The sequence below is a fragment of the Narcine bancroftii genome, chromosome 14, assembly GCF_036971445.1.
Source record: "Narcine bancroftii isolate sNarBan1 chromosome 14, sNarBan1.hap1, whole genome shotgun sequence".
NCBI classification, from domain to species: domain Eukaryota; kingdom Metazoa; phylum Chordata; class Chondrichthyes; order Torpediniformes; family Narcinidae; genus Narcine; species Narcine bancroftii.
The window spans coordinates 70,425,301-70,442,928 of NC_091482.1; the positions used below are offsets into that span (position 1 = coordinate 70,425,301).

General features: G+C 41.5%; 1 protein-coding gene across 11 annotated transcripts in view; it reads right to left on the reverse strand.

The window, feature by feature from the left end:
• LOC138749973 (cytosolic carboxypeptidase 4) overlaps window positions 1-17,628 on the reverse strand; it is a 257,666-nt gene that overhangs the window by 151,400 nt on the left and 88,638 nt on the right. For all 11 annotated transcript variants that reach the window (XR_011348981.1, XM_069912088.1, XM_069912087.1 and 8 more), the window contains 4 exons: window positions 16,390-16,564; window positions 12,567-12,646; window positions 9,996-10,112; window positions 1,674-2,293 (listed from right to left, as the gene is read on the reverse strand). Coding sequence is in view for 10 of the 11 variants with exons in the window: in XM_069912088.1 (XP_069768189.1) it covers window positions 1,674-2,293; window positions 9,996-10,112; window positions 12,567-12,646; window positions 16,390-16,564 (992 nt within the window). In the remaining variant the exon portion in view is untranslated. The remainder of the gene's footprint in view (window positions 1-1,673; window positions 2,294-9,995; window positions 10,113-12,566; window positions 12,647-16,389; window positions 16,565-17,628) is intronic.

The following is a 17,628-nucleotide window of genomic DNA, read 5'->3' on the forward strand; positions in this document are numbered from 1 at the left end:
AGATGGCATTATTCCAGATGGTGGCAAAACGGACTTGAATTAACATTCATCTACTGTGTAGCAGGACTGCAGTGTGAAATGTCTATGGGGTGCACTCCAGCAGCTTGCTACTTTCTCTTTCCCACTACCACTTCCACCAAGAAGCCCAGGATTAGGGATGCCATCAGCTCCATACTCATGCATTGCTGCGCTTCATTGCTAAACTTCTGGAGCTCCCCATCAGAGAGGACCTTCCACACTGCAAGGTGTTCACATCTGATGGAAGTGATGTAATTCCCTTCAGACCTGGTTTGTTCTCCAGACTGGGAGCTCTGGGTAAATGCAACTGTTCCTCCCACTGATGAAAACAACCCAGACCTCAATTTCTAAGTACAAAATCAGAACAGGAAATATGTTGCCTGATGTAGTGCTAAGTTGGCACAGTAATGGAGCAGAGATGTTCTTCATTCTCCAGCAACCAGGGTCCAATCCTGACCTCAGGTGCTGTCTATGTGGAGTTTACATGCCCTCTTAATGACGGCCCGGATTTTGACTGGATGTTCCAGTTTCTTCCCACATCCCAAAGTCGCGTTGTGGGTAGGTTAATCGGCCATCGTAAATTATCACTAGAAGTGGTTCAATCTGGGCAGGGGAAGGGATGGAAATTTGAAATGAATGAAATGGGAATGAGTGTAGGATTTGTGTAAATGGGTACTTGTTGGTTGGAAAGATAATGGGATGAAGGGTCTATACTCGTACTGCATGACTTAAGGTCACAGAGAAAATGGGGCACCTGATGGACTAGTAATGAGCAAATACTTGGGAATAATATCGGAGTGCCAGAGGACTGAGTCACCTTTAAAACAAAATTCCAATACAACTTCATAATAGGTTGAGTACAGGATTAATGGTTAGATACTTAACAGTGTGAAGGAACAGAGATCTGGGGCCAAATCCATACATCTCTCAAGGTTGCTGCACAGGTTGATAAGATAGTTAAGAAGGCTTTTGAGATTCTGATAGTCACCTCATTATTGGAAAGATATGGAAGCTATGGAGAGGGTGAAGATAAGATTTATAAGGATGTTGCTTGGATCTGAAAATAAGTCTGATGAGGCAAGGTCAGTTGAGCTAGGACTTTTCTCTTTGGAGCAAAGAAAGATAAAACATGACTTATAGAGATCTACAGGATAAGGTAGGCAGCTAGCATCTTTTTCCCAGGACAGGAGTATCAAACACATCTGTACAAAAAGAGAGGGAAGCTTATGGGAGAGATCATGAGGTAAGGTTTTATTTAATTAAAAACAGAGTTTGGGTGCCTGGAATGCCTTGCCAGGGTGGTGGTGGAGAATGAAAATTTAGGGGCATTTAAGAGACTCTTAGAAAAGCATATGATCGAAAGAATAATAGAAGGTGATGAGGTAGGGAGGGTTTAGTATATTTTGGGGGGGAATACAGTATAGATTAACACGATATCGAGGCCCGTACTGTGCTGTAATGTTCTATGTCAGTGGTTTTCAACTTTTTTTTCCACCCCCAAACCATTTTAAGTAATCCCTTACTAACCACAGAGAAGCTAGGGCATATGATGCCGTCGGTGCTCTGTGGATAGTAAGGGATTGCTTCAGGTGGTACACGAGTAGAAAAAGAAATGGTTGAGAACCACTGTTCTATGTTTTATATCAATGCCTTACCTTTGACCTCCATTCCACTGACTCATCAATGGCTCCTGATAGCGGGGTGGCATATGACCCCAATAATCTGGAAATGCCAATGTTTTGTAACCAGATACTGCTTTTGTTTCCTCTGCTTTGATGGTGTAAACATACTGATCATGGAAAGGAATTATTTCCTTCCACATTTTTACAAGCTTATTCCCAGTATTTTGGTATTTATGCTCTCCACCAATGGCCCAGCTTGGTCCAGGGGTTCCAGCATACTTCTCACTTGTGACACTCTGGGCTTTGGTGTTCTGCAAATCTGTGTTTATCCTTGAAAGATCTCTTTGGATATTTAAGAGCCCTTGCTTCATGTTTTCCTTTAAATGATTCATTATGCTTGCTTTATCATAATGTGTACAATGGTTCTTTGGCAATCCTTTGGAGACATTTTCCCCCTCATTGCCAGGCGAAGAAGCAGGCGTTTGACGAGGTTTTCTGTTTCTAAACAAGTTGTGTTGCTTTTCTGGATCTTCCCTCACACTGTCCCTTTGCCATTCTCTGGAATCCTTCTGATGTAGGGGTGCTGATGGTCCAAAGAACATCGAGCATGATGCATTGTCCTGAATGAGACTTTGGTCATCTGAATCTGAACCCTGCAGAAATCAGATTATAAATATCTGTTAGTCATGTACAGTAAAACCCCTGTTTTCCAAATTCAAGCATCCAGCAACCCGAAACAACCAACAAAAGATAGATAGATAAAAAGTTTAAAATTGTAAAAGTAAATGTTCTCCGAAGCAACACAGAACCCCTTGGTGAAGATGGGACTAAACATTCAGCCAGCAGAGCACCCCGGTTGTTCCCCGTCCACAGCAGCTGCTTGGGGGAGGGGAGGTTAAATATGATGTTAGTTAGTGTGGCAATTTGTGCAACGCTGTTATCACGACTGGGGTTTGAATTTAAATTTAAATCTTGTAAGTTACAGTAATTACCTGATTAAATTGAACTTTGCATAATTAAGGACTACAATATTGAATTTTTTTCAAATCACTTTACATTTTGCACTGTCTTTTGTCTTTTAAACTGTTTATTCTTATTGCAGGTGTATTAGTTCAGGCAACCATAAACTTTGCATATCTGGCATCCGCAATCCCAGTAGGTGCCAGGCACCGGGCATTTTACTGTATAGAGGGTCAAGATAAAGATAATGATAATATTGGTTAGAATTTAGGAGAATGAGGGGGGATCTTATTGAAACATTTTGAATTTTGAAGGCATGGACGGAGTAGATATTTCCCATGGCGGGTGAGTCTAGGACAAGAGAGCACAAATTCAGAGATTTAGAGGAATTTCTTCAGCCAGATAAATCTGTGGAATTTGGTGCCACAGGTGGTTGTGGAGGCCAGGTCTTTGGGTGTATTTAAGATGGAGATTGATTGCTTCTTGATTAGCCAGGCCATCAAAGGTTATACAGAGAAGGCCGGGGAGCTGGGCTGAGTGGGAAAATGGATCAGCTCATGATTGAATGGCAGGAGGACAGACTCGATGGACTGAATGGCCTATTTCTGCTCCAATGCCCTGCGGTCTTATGGTCTTAAGTAAGGTTTACTGAACGAGTTTCAACAATATCTGGCACTTTAGGCTCACCTGTCCTATCTGTACACTGTTTGTTCTTGCTTACTAAGGCAAAATAACAAATATCCTTTACTGGAAGGAGTTGACTACCAGCTTGCAGCAGAGTTTGGTATAACATACCAGAAGCCATACAACATGGTTTACACAATTCTTTAGGTATACTCTCACACACATACATACAATAGAAAACACAAGGTATCTGGAATTCAAGCAGCCACCAACCTCAAGCAACCGGCAAAAAAAAAAGGCAGAAAATAAATATGTAAAACAATACATCAGTTTAAAATTAGCCTGGTTCGCCGTCAGTTTGCCAATCACACAACACACAATCTGAAGCAAGCAGAAAATACATTTGTCCCCATGGGTGCAGGATACCAGAGTTTTTAACTCTACTACAATCACATGATCTTAGCTGAATGGAAATGTAAGCAGGTGTAGGAATAAAAGACAGAGTCTTTCAGTCTTTGCAGAAAACTGGCCATACCTTGCTCTGGCCAGCATTTCAAAATCAATTCCATCATTTTGCCTTCTCCCCACAGCTCTGTACATTTCCCTGCTTCAATTATTTATCTTGTTCTCCCACGATTCTGCCTCCTCTCTCCCATCTAGTAAGGCCATGCATAATACACTGGTCCATGGCACATCTAACTTCTTGTGTGTTCACAATACAGAATTAAATATTTCCCAGCAGAAGACAGTAATGAACAGGACAGTTACTGTGAAGTATCCGTTGGAGAAGTGTCTCTGGGTTGATATGGGTTGTTAGTATTATGCAGCCAAATTTTTTTCTCATTTATTTTAATCTAATTAATTCTGATAAACGGGCTCCACCATTGTGTGCTGCTTGAATTCATTATCAAGCAATATAACAAGCACTTAATTTAAGTATAAATGTTTTTGCAAGCAATACTGAAACTAATCAGAAGAACTTTTTAAATGAATTTGACAGAATTTTCATCACAGACTCCCTATTGGACTAATTAATTTCCAGCTCAATGGTATTTTGCTCAAACAGATTCTTGTATTATTCATTAATTTGAAAATAAAGAACCAAGATCTCACACTTCCTCCACATTATCATTTCCGAGTTTAAACAAAACAAAGGGGCAATGGACAGCAGATCAGTATCCAAGAGAGAAAAGTCAATTTAAGACTCCACTTGAATTTTAACTCTCATGGGATTCTGAAAGATATCCTCTTCAAGCTATTAATACTGCGCCTTGATTTGTAATTTCAACTTCATGGGGTTTCCATCGTCATTGGTAACAATTCTAACAGGTGTCTGTTAATTGTCAGACCAATGTTTCACCTCCTGGAGTCACTCGCCCATCACTTTCATTTGGATCTCAGGCATTTCTGCGTGCCTGGACCCCTCCAGGACATCTTTTTAAATTTTTTTAAATTTTAGCCAGGCAAAAGGCCCTTCCGGCCCACAAGCCTGTGCCGCCCAATGACAGCCAATTGTGTCAAGTCAAGTTTATTGTCATCTGATTGCACAAGTACAACCCAACAAAACAGCGTTCTCAGGTCCTCGATGCAAAACACACAGACACACATCCAGACATAACACACATACAGACAATACATATGCAGGACAAGTATTCCTATACACAAATAAATTAATACATAAATATCGCTTCATTAATGTGAGTCTTGGATAGTTTGTGTGAGCAGTTCCTTTCGTCGTTCAGCCTTCTCACTGCCTGTGGGAAGAAGCTGTTTGTCAGCGTGGAATGTTTTGTAACAATATTTTTTACACTTCTTCCAATTGTTCTATTCCAAACATGAACTACAGTGGTTTTTATTCAGACAAACCCCAGATTTGTATGTAAACAGCAGCACCTCCCAAACTGTGACCTCTGTCACCAAGAACAAGAGCAGCAGGCAAACGGGAATATCTGCAGATTCTCTTCAGGACACGCACCATCCTGATTTGGAAACATATTGTCTGTCCATCATTGCTGGGTCTAAACCCTTTTTTTTTGAACATTTTATTTTCAAAGACTCATGCAAATGCAAACAAAAAACATTTTCTTTCCAGAGTCCAGTATTTTTCCCTCCCCTTGTTCCCTCCCTCCCCTCTTCCTTCAACTTTACCAAACACACAATTACACAAGAAAAACGGCCTGGCACTGGACAGAATCCAAAGGATAAACAATAAAAATTAAAACACATGTTGTCTGTGCCACAACCCCAATTCACTCTCTCCTTTAATTACCTTAGTGGACGGCTTGTTTCTTATCTCATGACTCAAGTTTGGGAGGGGGGGGTGGATATAGATCATATTTGTGCCCCTCTGTGCCTCAGATATGGCCACCACACTTCAATGAACGTGTCATACTTCTTCCTCAAATTATAAGTAATCTTCTCCAGGGGAATACAGCTCTGCATTTTTGTATTCCATCTTGCAATACTAATACTAAATACAATACTAATACTGGGTCTAAATCCTTGACCTGCCATACCAGTGGCACAGTGAGAGTATCTTCACTAAAAGTACACCAGTTGAAGACAGTAGCTGATGAATACATTTTGAGGGGCCACTGGAATGGGCAACAGCTGCTGTCCTGCCAGAAACACTCATAATCAAGACTGGCTGGCCGGCTGGAGTTGATCCTTTCAAAGTACTTCACAATGGTGGATGTCAGAACTACAAGTCGTTTGTCATTTAGGTGAGTGCACGAGCTAAAATCACTGACACTGCTATTCATTCCAGTCCCAGTAACTGGAGACACTGAGGGGGCGAGAACCTGATTTTTCTGATAAATTTAAGATTCAAGATGATTTTATTGTTATTAAATAAAACAGAAATGTAATTAAATTTAAATTTAGGCATACAGCACAGTAACTGGTCATTTTGGCCCACGAGTATGCGCCGCCCAATTTACACCAATTAATCTACAGCCCCGGTACGTTTAGAAAGGTGGGAGGAAACCAGAGCCTCCCGATAAAACCCAAGCAGATAGAAGAAGAATGTACAGACAGAACCCCCATCCCGATCGCTGGCACTGTAAAGGGACTGCGCTACTCGCTATGCCAACCATACCACTGATAATATTACATGAAATTTCCTTTAGTCCACCGTAAGTCAGACAAAGATTTGCTATCGCAAAAATTTCCCTTACAGCCAGAAAAAAAAGCAAAAGATAATTCCCCCCCCCAGGGTCACTGAGAGTCAGTGGATTCTCCTCCAGCATTTACACAGTCTCTACAGACACACAGACCTGTCCAAACCATCAGCAACTTGAGCTCCTCACCACTGACATCAGGAAGTCTCCAACACCCTCTCACAGCCCACTTCTGAACACCTTCAGCCAGTTTCAAGCCATTCTCCAGCAGCCAAGAGGATCCAATGTAGGTACCTTGCCAACAGCCCACCACCTGTGTGTTCTTCAGCCTCACTGGTCCACTGCCAAGGTCAACATCTTCTCCTCTGCTTCTCCTTCTCAAACAGTAGGGGGAAAGGGGTGGTCTCCCTATTTTTTGGAGCCCTGCACCAGGCCTCTGCTTCCCCAGAGTTAGGAACCTTTCGTAGCTGCTGCCAATCATAGACATAGACACCCAACAAGACTTCTGCCATGAACTGTGTTTCCCTTCAGACTCTTGTGCACTCAACAAGCAATAGCATGGAAACACGTTCCCAAGGGCACAATCTCCAGTACTCTCCTGGTTACTTTCCTATTTCAGAATCAGAATCTATTGAACTGAATATGTCATGAAATTTGTTGTTTTGTGGCAGTGTCACAGTCCAAATGTTGCTATCAATTGCATTTAATAAAATTAATAAATTAGTGCAAAAATAAGAGAAAGTGAGGTAGTGTCCAATGGCAGAGGGGAAGAAGCTGTCCTTGTGCTTACTGGGTGCTCATCTTCAGGCTTCTGTACCTCCTTCCCAATTTAAGAGAAACTCAGCAGGTCGTGCAGCGCCCATAGGAGGTAAACAGATATAACCAACGTTTCGGGACTGGGCCCTTCTTCAAGGTATGCCACAGGGATTGCCGTGGGAGAATAGAAGAGATGTGCAACCCACTTCCCAACCTCAACTTCTTTTAACACATTTCAACAAAGTCATAAATGTCTCAACAAAAGTTCTGAGGAAGTGGGAATATAATCTAGGAATTCAGATGGTATCCAACAGTTCAAACTCCTAAATTATTCTGATTAATGAATGCTATTTTTAAAATTGGGTTTATTTAGTTTAAATATTTACAGCAGCTTCTTCTCAAGCTCGATCCCTGCTTCTGGATAGGGGCAAATATGCACATTACCAATTAAATTCAAAAGGGCTGAACAAAAAAATTAAAATTTAATTGTGTGATTGAACAGTTGCAATCTCAGGAGGCGATTAAATACAGCCGATTGCAGAGTTAAAAGGAAGTAAAAGATGATGACAGAGAAAGGCAGAGGAAGAGTTTAACAAAGATAAACCAAGAAATGTGTGAAATCATGACTGAGTGAAGAAAATCCCTTGGTATTGTTTACAAAGCACAGGAAGTGGTCAATTGTATTGGTTACAACTTCAAAGAAATTTTGGGGATGAACATTTGATGACATAAGAAGCACAGTTAGCTAGAAATAGAAAGGGCGGCATAGTTGGCGAGGCAGGTAGTTCAATGCTGTGACAGCATCAGTAAATCAGGATCAGGGTTTGAATCTGCGCTGTCCGTAAGGAGTTTGTACGTTCTCCCCGTGTCTGCGTGGGTTTTCCTCAGGGGCTACAGTTTCCTCCCACTATTCCAAATGTACTGGGGGTGTAGGTTAATTGAGTGTAAATTGGGCAGCACGGACTCATGGACCGCAACGGCCTGTTACCACGACGTACGTCTAAATTTTTTTAAATTAAAGTAAAACTCATAATTTTGTATAAAGATGTTAAATAGGTGGGGAAGTGTATGTCATTAAAGGTGTAATCGGCATTATGTTAAACATTCAAGGTTATTCTGAAGAAGGGAATAATGAAGTCTACATAGAAACAGTACTAATCCTGGACAGTCAGAGGGAAAGGAGCCAGAAGGATTTGATAGATTAATAACAAATTAAGTTGACAAGAAGAATCTGATTTTAGCCAGGCAGAATGCCATATAGGAATTAGTTGGAAAGCATAAAAGAGTGGGAAGTTTCTGCAATTGATCAGAAATGTTATCTCTCAGAGGAGGAGGGTTTAATAATAAGTCCAAACAGAAAGAAAGGGACACAGACAAGGACAGAACTAAACAGAAAATTAAATTCAAGAAATAATACGTTCACCCGACCCAAAGTCTTCCATGGGGTGGTTTTCCCATTTCCCAAGCTCAACTTGCTGTGGTTATTTCTCTGACCTGTGGCCTCTCCCAACCACAACAAGACCTACCGAACACGATATCTCCATTGAGGACAAGATAATAAGTTCACAAGAATACCACCATCTGAATATTCCTCCATCACTGCTGGGATTAACTTCTGCCACTCCCTCCCCAACAGCACAGTGGGTAGACCCCACGAGAAGGATCACACTGATTCAATAAAGCATCTCTCTCTCCCTCCCCAACAGCTCAGTGGGTAGACCCCACGAGAAGGATCACACTGATTCAATAAGGCATCTCTCTCTCCCTCCCCAACAGCTCAGTGGGTAGACCCCACGAGAAGGATCACACTGATTCAATAAGGCATCTCTCTCTCACCAAAGGCTGGCAGTAAATGTTGCCCATGATAGAAATGCTCATTTCCTGAAAATGAATTTTAAAAAATATTCAATGCCTTCTGTGGTGTTGTTCTGCGCTAAAACTCCCAGTATCTGACACCTATAGGAATTGGTAGATGTTGGATAAGTGAATTTGCAAGTTGCTTGAGATTGTGTGTTGTATGATTGATGAACTAACCACTAGGGGACACCACTTTTAAACTTCCCTATTTATTTTCCTCGATTTTCTTGCTGGTTTGCTTGAAGTTGTAGCTGCTTAAATTCTGGATTTTACTGTGTTAAGTTTAAGATTTCTGTTCATATTTTCTCCTTAATAATACTGGGTTTAGTTGCAATAAAGTAGAAGATGGATTATTTTACGAGTAGCATTGTGTGTGTAAACAGTAAAACAAGGCCCTCATTGTGTTGGTGTCAGTGCTGGGCATTTGCTCAGCAAAAGGAGATGGAGGGTGCTCCTTCTGTCTGATAGTCTACAGGTCACCCTTGGGCAAGGTGTTGCACCTGTTTAGCCTCCCAATCAGGGTCACGTGAAGCCAAGAATTGCAGATGGAGGATGGTTTTTACAAGCAGATTCAACAAATTGGAATTTATGGTTGTCAAGCTAAAAACACTGGGCAGATGAATCTGTTGATCAATGGCCAGGGTTACTCATCCAGTCTGGACACTGTAAATGAAGAAGGTGACGGAAACCACTTCAGTATTTTTCCCTTGAACTCAACATTGATGACGGTCTCAGCTCAAAGAAGGGGTCTTCGCCGAAGGAGGGCAGGGGAGGCAACAGCTACAATTCGGAGGGTCAGAGATTGTGACGGATGGAGTGATATGATCACTCATGCTGAACAGTAAGTCACCTGAATGAAGAATATTTTTGGAGTTTACAAATTCAAAGTTTCATGCATTTCACTTGCTGGAGACTTAAACACCTCTGGTTCAGAAATTCATATCAATGGCAAATCTGATCACCAAGAACAAGAAATATTTAACAACATGATTTAAAATGGAAATCAAAATTTGATTGCAAGGAAGCTCCATGAACTCACCTGAAAATATCCATCAAGTTCGGGACAAAGTATTTCATATTGTTTCAACTCCTCCACAGGTCTATCAAATTCAGGATTTGGCTTCAGCCTTGATAAATCTGTCTCCAAATCATCTTCCTTAAAGAAGTGGAAACAATTTCAGGTTTAAGTTTAATTCTTGCATATCGAGCACCTTATTAAACTGCAAAAGTGTTGTTTGCAAATGATTACTTTATTGTTGTGGTTCTGGATTTGGATACAGCAGCTACCAAGACTCAGGCAGACATCACAAGAGCCACTAGATGAATGATTTTAGAGGCTTTGCTTAAGATTAGAACATGGTGCTCCTTTGCAATAGTGATGCAGGCTATTTAACAGCCATGACCTCCAGTGGATGAGTCTCTCTTAGTTTGACAAACAAATTTCAATCTTCTTGTTTGATTTTGATTTCCTACCACATAGCATTGCCTCATTTTACCTTCCTGTTTTCTCCAAAGTGGCATGACACCTAATTTTTATTCTAAAACTATGCTCCTAGTTCTGGATAGCCCCCAAAAGGGGAAACTTCCTCTTGGTATCCATCCTGTTCTTCCCCCTGAGAATCCAAAACAATTACTTCTCATTCATCTAACTTCCATTGAGTATATATCCAAAATGCTCAACCACATTCTTCTACAACCAACTTTATGAAAGTTCTCTGCACATATAGTATTTCTTTCCTTCAACAGAGTGTCCATAACTGTACGTTATTCTTTGTATAGATTTTCTTCGGTGTTCTACAAGCTTGCAGTGAAACTTCCTGACTTTTATCCTTTAGTGAAGGCTAATTTTCTGTAAGTATTAGGTCCTTCAGATCCTGTTTGTTCCACAATATTTTGGAGTCACCAGTCATTTAAATAATAGTTTGCTTTTTCACTTTTCCTTCAAAAGTGGAAAACCTCACCCCTTCTCCCACATCATACTCCATCTGCCAACTTCTTGCCCACACACATGTAATCTACCTGAATTTATTTGTGAGTTCCTCACAAGTTGCTTACCCACCTATTTTACTTCAGCAGAAAATATGCTTTCAGTATTCTTAGTCATGAATGTATGTTGTAAAAGCTGAGGTCCTGGTGGCAACACAGCAGCTATTGATTACCAACCAAAATGACCCTACGTTTCCAATATCCTATCCATGCCAATACGTTACCCCAAGCCGGTGAAATCTTATCTTGTGCAATAACTTTTTAGAAGTACCCAAATAACTATCTTCTGGAAATCCTTACATTATACATCTGTTGATTCCCTTTTCATCACATTTTTGTTTCATCCTTAGAGAATGTAGGTAATAGGCAAACACAATTTTAAAAACATAAGAAATGGGAGCAGGAGTCAGCCATCTGTCCCATCAAGCCTGTTCCGCCATTCAATGAGATCATGGCTGATCCGATGATAGGCTAATCTCCACTTTCCTGCCTTTTCCCCATATCCCTTAATTCCCCTACTCTGTAAAAATCCATCCAACCTTGTCTTAAATATATTTACTGAGGTCACCTCCATTGCTTCATTGGGCAGCAAATTCCATAGATTCACCTCCCTCTGGAAAAACAGTTCCTCCTCACCTCCGTCCTAAATCTACTCCCCTGGATCTTGAGGCTATGTCCCCTAGTTCTAGTCTCCTCCACCAATGGAAACAACTTACCTACCTCTATCTTATCTATGCCTTTTCTATAATATCCCCTCTCATTCTTTAAATGCCAGCGAGTGCATTGCCAGATGACTCAATCTCTCCTCAGAGGCTAACCCTTTCATCTCTGTAATCAACCTGGTAAACCTTCTCTGCACCGCCTCCAAAGCCAGTACATCCTTCCTCAAGTAAGGAGACCAGAACTGTACTCCTAATGTAGCCTCACCAGGATTATAAAATCATTAAAACTCTGCACAATTGTCTTGTGATTTTCAAATCAAATCCAGAACAATGCATTCAAGCAGTTTCCCAATCACAGATGACAGGCTAACTGGCTTATAGTTTCCAATAGAGGCATTGCATTTGTCCAGAATCCAGAGAAAATTGAAACATTTACAGCCAACAAATTTGCAACCACTTCCTGTAAAATCCAAGTTGTAAAACATTTTCTCTAGTGTATAGATTGTTCTTCCTTGAGACATCCATTGATTTTCTGTTATTATTGGAATAATTTTAGTGTCTTTGTCGTGAAGAACAAACTGAAGTAATTATTTCAAATCTCTTCTATTTCTCTACAACTCCTACTGCTTTATGAGGTACAAGTTAAATTGCCTGTACAGGTTCCAACTCCCCAGAATAAGTCCCAGTTCCTCAGGGATCTCAGGCTCGCTCTCCTACACCTTCGCTCTGGTCATGCATTCACCTGTATTATCTTCCCATTTCAGTAATTTGAGGTCCTGATGACTTTCCACCTCCCAAATCTTTACCCACAGGACCTTCCTACTCTTGATGGCAGAACCTCAGAATGTTCACTCACCCCACATTCCTGGAGAAGAAGATGAGGAAATGGATATGCTAATTACAGTTATACTTGAAATGGTATTTTACATTTCTAGATTTCATATATTGCCCCATTGTTTTACCTCTTCACTGAATCCAGATTCTTCATTCTCAGCCTCATCTTCATCATCCTGTTCCTCATTTCCTTTGGCTGCGACATCCTCTGAACAAAGAAAGATCTGTCAGTATAATTCCATCTGCACAACTCATGCATGTTTAATAATTATTACCCTTGCTTTTTGGAAATCTTAAGAATTTTCTGACAGCGATTTGGCGTGTTTAACCATCAAGCCCTGGAACCATAAGCAACAAACTGATTCAACAGTAAAACTCCTGTAGTCTGGAATTCATGCAACCGCCAGCTTCAATCAACCGGCAAAAAAATTGCAGAAAATAAATAGGTAAAAATTAGGGAAGTTTAAAATTCGTGTGCCTCGCCGTGAGTTCACCTCTCATACAATACGCAATGTCAAGCAAGCAGAAAATCCACTTATCCGGTGGCTATCAATCCCCACTGCTGCTGGATACCAGGGGCTTTACATAGATCTGGTCACAGCTTTGAAGCCCTGATATGTGGCAATATAAATATAAATTTTAATTTTTAAAATGTTGACATACAGCACAGTAACAGGCCCTTCTGGCCCATGAACCTGTGCCACCCAATTGCACGCAATTAACCTACAACCTCAGTACGTTTTGAACGGTGGGAGGAAATCAGAGCCTCTGGCAAAAACATACGAAGACGTGGAGAATCTGAAAGGCCAGGCTGCACAGGGATCAGAAATTCAACAGCTGTCATTTCACCTTTCCACCTCCTGAATGTAAACCTCAACACACATTTCCAGCACGAGGCAATGGCCCTACATTTCCTCTGTGCGCATCACACTGCTCCTCTACACTGGGGAGGCCAAACAGAGTACATGATGGTTTTGTGCTGCCCACCAGCATCTTTGGCCTCCTCTGCTGCTCTAATCTTATTCAACCAAAGCCGAAGGAATAGAACCTCATCGCTGAGCCACAAAGAGACTTTCTCCTCTCCCGCAGTCTCGTTTCATCACCATCAACTCTGGAAATCTTTCATTTAGAAAATACTGGGACCTTGTCTACTGGTGCCAATTCTACCTCCACTGGATCCATTTTTCTCCCATATTGGCCTGATTCCATCATCCCCTTCTTTCAGTTATTCTTATCTTGATTTGTACTAAAGTAAAGGACTTCACTGACAAGGTCACTATTTATTGTCTTAACCTATCTGCATCTTGTCAAAGGCCGATAACATTCAATATCACGACTGTCAGAGTTAAAAATCACTTGTGTAGCCAGGAATGGAGCAGTCGGCAGCTTGTTTTGCATTCCTCTGAATGTCGCCTGTGAAACCAAGGTCTTTTTCTGTGTGGTTTTGAGAAAATTGTTTTTTATTTTGAGAAGAGTCTAGAGTTAGACCTAAAACTCGATTGACCACACCAAATATCACAATCACATTAATTACATGTTTTAAATAATGTAGTAAAGTATCATATTAATCATGCATTAAAGTTGAAAAGTAATAACCCTCATAAGGTATAATAAACCTTGAAAATCTAATCAACTTTGTCATGGATCATTTATGAAGAGCGAGTCATAAATAAAGGAATTCTGGACTCTCCAGGTGACTGTAATGGAAGATTATGCTACCACGAATATCGACCACAAGGCGGCCAGATTGGGAACGGCCAGATTTTCTTTATTACTGACACTCACCCTCAAACCTTCCCCCTCAGAGTTCCCATATCTGCACAATTTTATTTCTGTGCGTATCCATACTACAACAACTACAACAACAACTATAACAACAACAACTACTACAACAACTACAACTACAACAACAGTAAAAACACTGAAACACTGGAAGAATTCGGAGGGTCTTTCAGCATCCATAGGTGACAAAGATATATTACCGGCAATTCAGGCCTGAGCCCTTCTTCAAGGTATAAGCAAAGAACAGGAAGACATCCAAGTAAAGAATGGCAGGGGGATAGGTCCAGACCAACAAAAGGTTTTAACTGGATACAATAAGGGGAGAGGTGAGAATTTCTCGTGCCTGAGCAGAAAGGCGACAGGGGAAGAAGTGGGGGGGCGGGGCCGGTTAACAAAAGCCAGAGAAGTCGATATTAATGCTATCCAGTTGGAGGGTGTCCAGTCGGAAGATGAGGTGTTGTTCCTCCAATTTATAGATGGTTTTAGTCTGGCTGTGCATGTGACCATGGAGAGACATGTCAGCAAGGAAATGGGATGGGGAATTGAAATGGGTTGCTATTGGGAGACCCCGCTATTGGATATGGATTTAAAAAAAAAAGAAAGATCCATTGGATAATGGGAATGGGATGGAGAATTGAAATGGGTTGCTATTGGGAGATCCCCGCTATTGCAGCAGACAGAGTCAAACTTCTCAACAAAGTGATCTCACGGTCTGTGTCCAGTCTCTCTGCTGTAGAGGAGACCACAAAGGAGCACCAGATGCAGTTACGTGAAATATTGCTTCGCTTGGAAGGAGTGTTTGGGGCCCCGAATGGTGCTGAGGGAGGAGACGTGAGCACAAGTGGAGCATCTCCTGCAGTCACAGGGGGAGGTGCCAAGAGGACAATTGGTGGGGAGGGAGGATTGGACAAGGGAGTTACTGAGGGAGCGGTCCCTTAAGAAGGCAGAGGGGGAGAAGAGGGGAATATGTGCCTAATGGTGGGTGGTAGGTGGTGGAAATGGTGGAGGAGGATGTATTGGATGCGGTGGTGTGGTAGGTGAGGACAAGGATATATGGATGAGTGACGAGTTGATGGTGGTGGAGGGAAAGCCACGTTATTTGAAGAAGGAGAACATTTCTGATACTCTAGCATGAAAGTCCTCATCCTGGGTGCAGATACGACGGAGATGGAGGAATTGAGAGAATGGAATGAAATATTTTCGGGGACAGGATAGTAAGAGGTGTAGACGGGGTAGATGCAGGAGTTGGTGGGTTTATAGAAAATGTCTGTTGAGAGTTTGTCTCCCGAGATGGAGACAGAGAGATCGAGGAAAGGGAGAGTCTTGCTAGAGATGGACCAAGTGAATTTGAGGTCAGGGTAGAAGTTGGCAGCAAAGTGGATGAAGTTAACAAGCTCATCATGGGTTCATGAGACAGCAACAAAGTAGTCATCAATGAAGTGAGGAAGAGTTGAGAGGCATTGCCTGTGTAGGCTGTAGCACGAATTGCTCCACATAGCCACCAAAAAGGCAGACATAGCTGGGACCAATGCGGGTACCCATGGCTACCCCTTTGACTTGGATGAGTCAAAGGAGAAATTATTGAGGTTGAGGACAAATTCTGCCAGCCGGAAGAGGGGACTGCTTAGTTCTATGTTCAGAAAGAAATAAATGGTTTTCAGGCCTTTGATGGAAGTGTATAGGGCTTGGATATCCATGGTAAACTCAAGATGATCGAGTTCAGGGAACTGGAAGTTATTGAAATGATGGAGGGCATGTGAAGTGTCCCCTATTGTTTTTCCCCAGCTCTCCCTTTCTCGCTCTCTTCCTTTTTTCCTGTCTCCTTTCACAGAGCCAAAATCAATTCTCACCTTTCCTCTTATCATATCCAATTAACACTCTTTGCTTGTTGCTCTGGACTCCTTCTCCTAATATTCTTCAGTCTTTATTCAAATTCTTTTCTGTTTTTTGCTTCTCCCTTGAAAAGGATTCTGACCCAAAACCTTGGTAACATATCCTTCCCTCTTAGGTCACTACAAGACCGTTTCTGTGTGTGTGTTTTTCCAGCTGTATTACCCAGAAACACCGCAATGATGGAAAACTCAAGCAATGGTCAACATAAATGAGCCCCCATTTCCCCATCTCTGAGAATAAAGCAGCAGAAATTCCAGTAAATCTATGGGATCTCACCTTGCAGAGTCTCACTGGGACCCCCCATCACATGGGAGTGAGCTGCATTTGGTAGTACAAATGAAAAGCAACTTTGGAGAGAGAGCAAAGGAAGACGTTGCTTTGGATAACATTTCCGCATAATTTGTGTGGCTAACCTTGTGACAGGCTGGAGGTTTGGGCTAGAGCCACAATCCTAGAGAAGGAAAAGAAGAGTTTAGTATCCATATTTGCTCCACCAATCCTCAAATCAACTTATTATAATACGTTGACCACTCTGCTCAAAGCTTTCAGCACTGAATTTTGGAACTATATTGTACATTTTTTCTCAAAGCTCCAGGTTTCCATTTTGTTCACATTGGTGAGGCTAATTTTGAAGAATTATGTGCAGGTTTTGGTCACCAAACTGGAGGAAGGATATCAATGAGATTGAAAGTGTGCAGAGATTTGCCAAGGATGTTGCCGGGACTAAAAGTAAGGATTTTCCTCCCTGGAACAACGAAGAATAAGGGGAGATTTGCTCGAGGTATACAAAGTGCTGAGGGGTATAGATAAAGTAAGTGCAAGTCAAAGCAAAACTAGAGGGCACAGGCTAAGGGTGAAAGGGGAAAAGTTTAAATGGTAATTAAGGGAGACTTTGTCATGCAGAGGGTGTGGATCAAGCTGTCAGCTGCCAAGTTCAACACTGACGTTTAAGAAACATTTGGACAGGTACACAGATGGGAGGGATATGGTCCAAGTACAGGTCAGTGGGACCAGGGAGAATAATTTAGCAGACTAGAAGGGGTGAAGGGCCTGTTTCTGTGCTGTGTGTTCTATGACTACATAGGTATGTTCTGTGACCAGATGCATTCTTGCTGTAAGTACTTACTATGAGGTATTTTTAATCTAGTGTTCAAGAAAATTTGCAAAAGCTGATTAGCAGGATGTAAAGACAAAAAGCCAACACAAAGTTCAGCTACAAATTCAGGTCTATAAAACCTTGCAATATTGTGATTAATGTGCTCCTGGGAAAGGTTTGTTCTGTGCAAGCTTGAGTCAGGAATTCTACCAAGAAGATTAATGGGAACCAGTTACATCCACCGTTATTTTCTATCTATTAAAACAAGATTGTAAAAGTGGACACAGTAAGTTCTCTGCATCCAAATCCTTGAGATCGCAACCCACTGTGTGAAGCAGTGTGAAGGTCCATAAACATAAAAATTAATCTGATTTAACTGGATGTCCCTTGTGAGGGGTGATATAGAATCAGGAGATGTA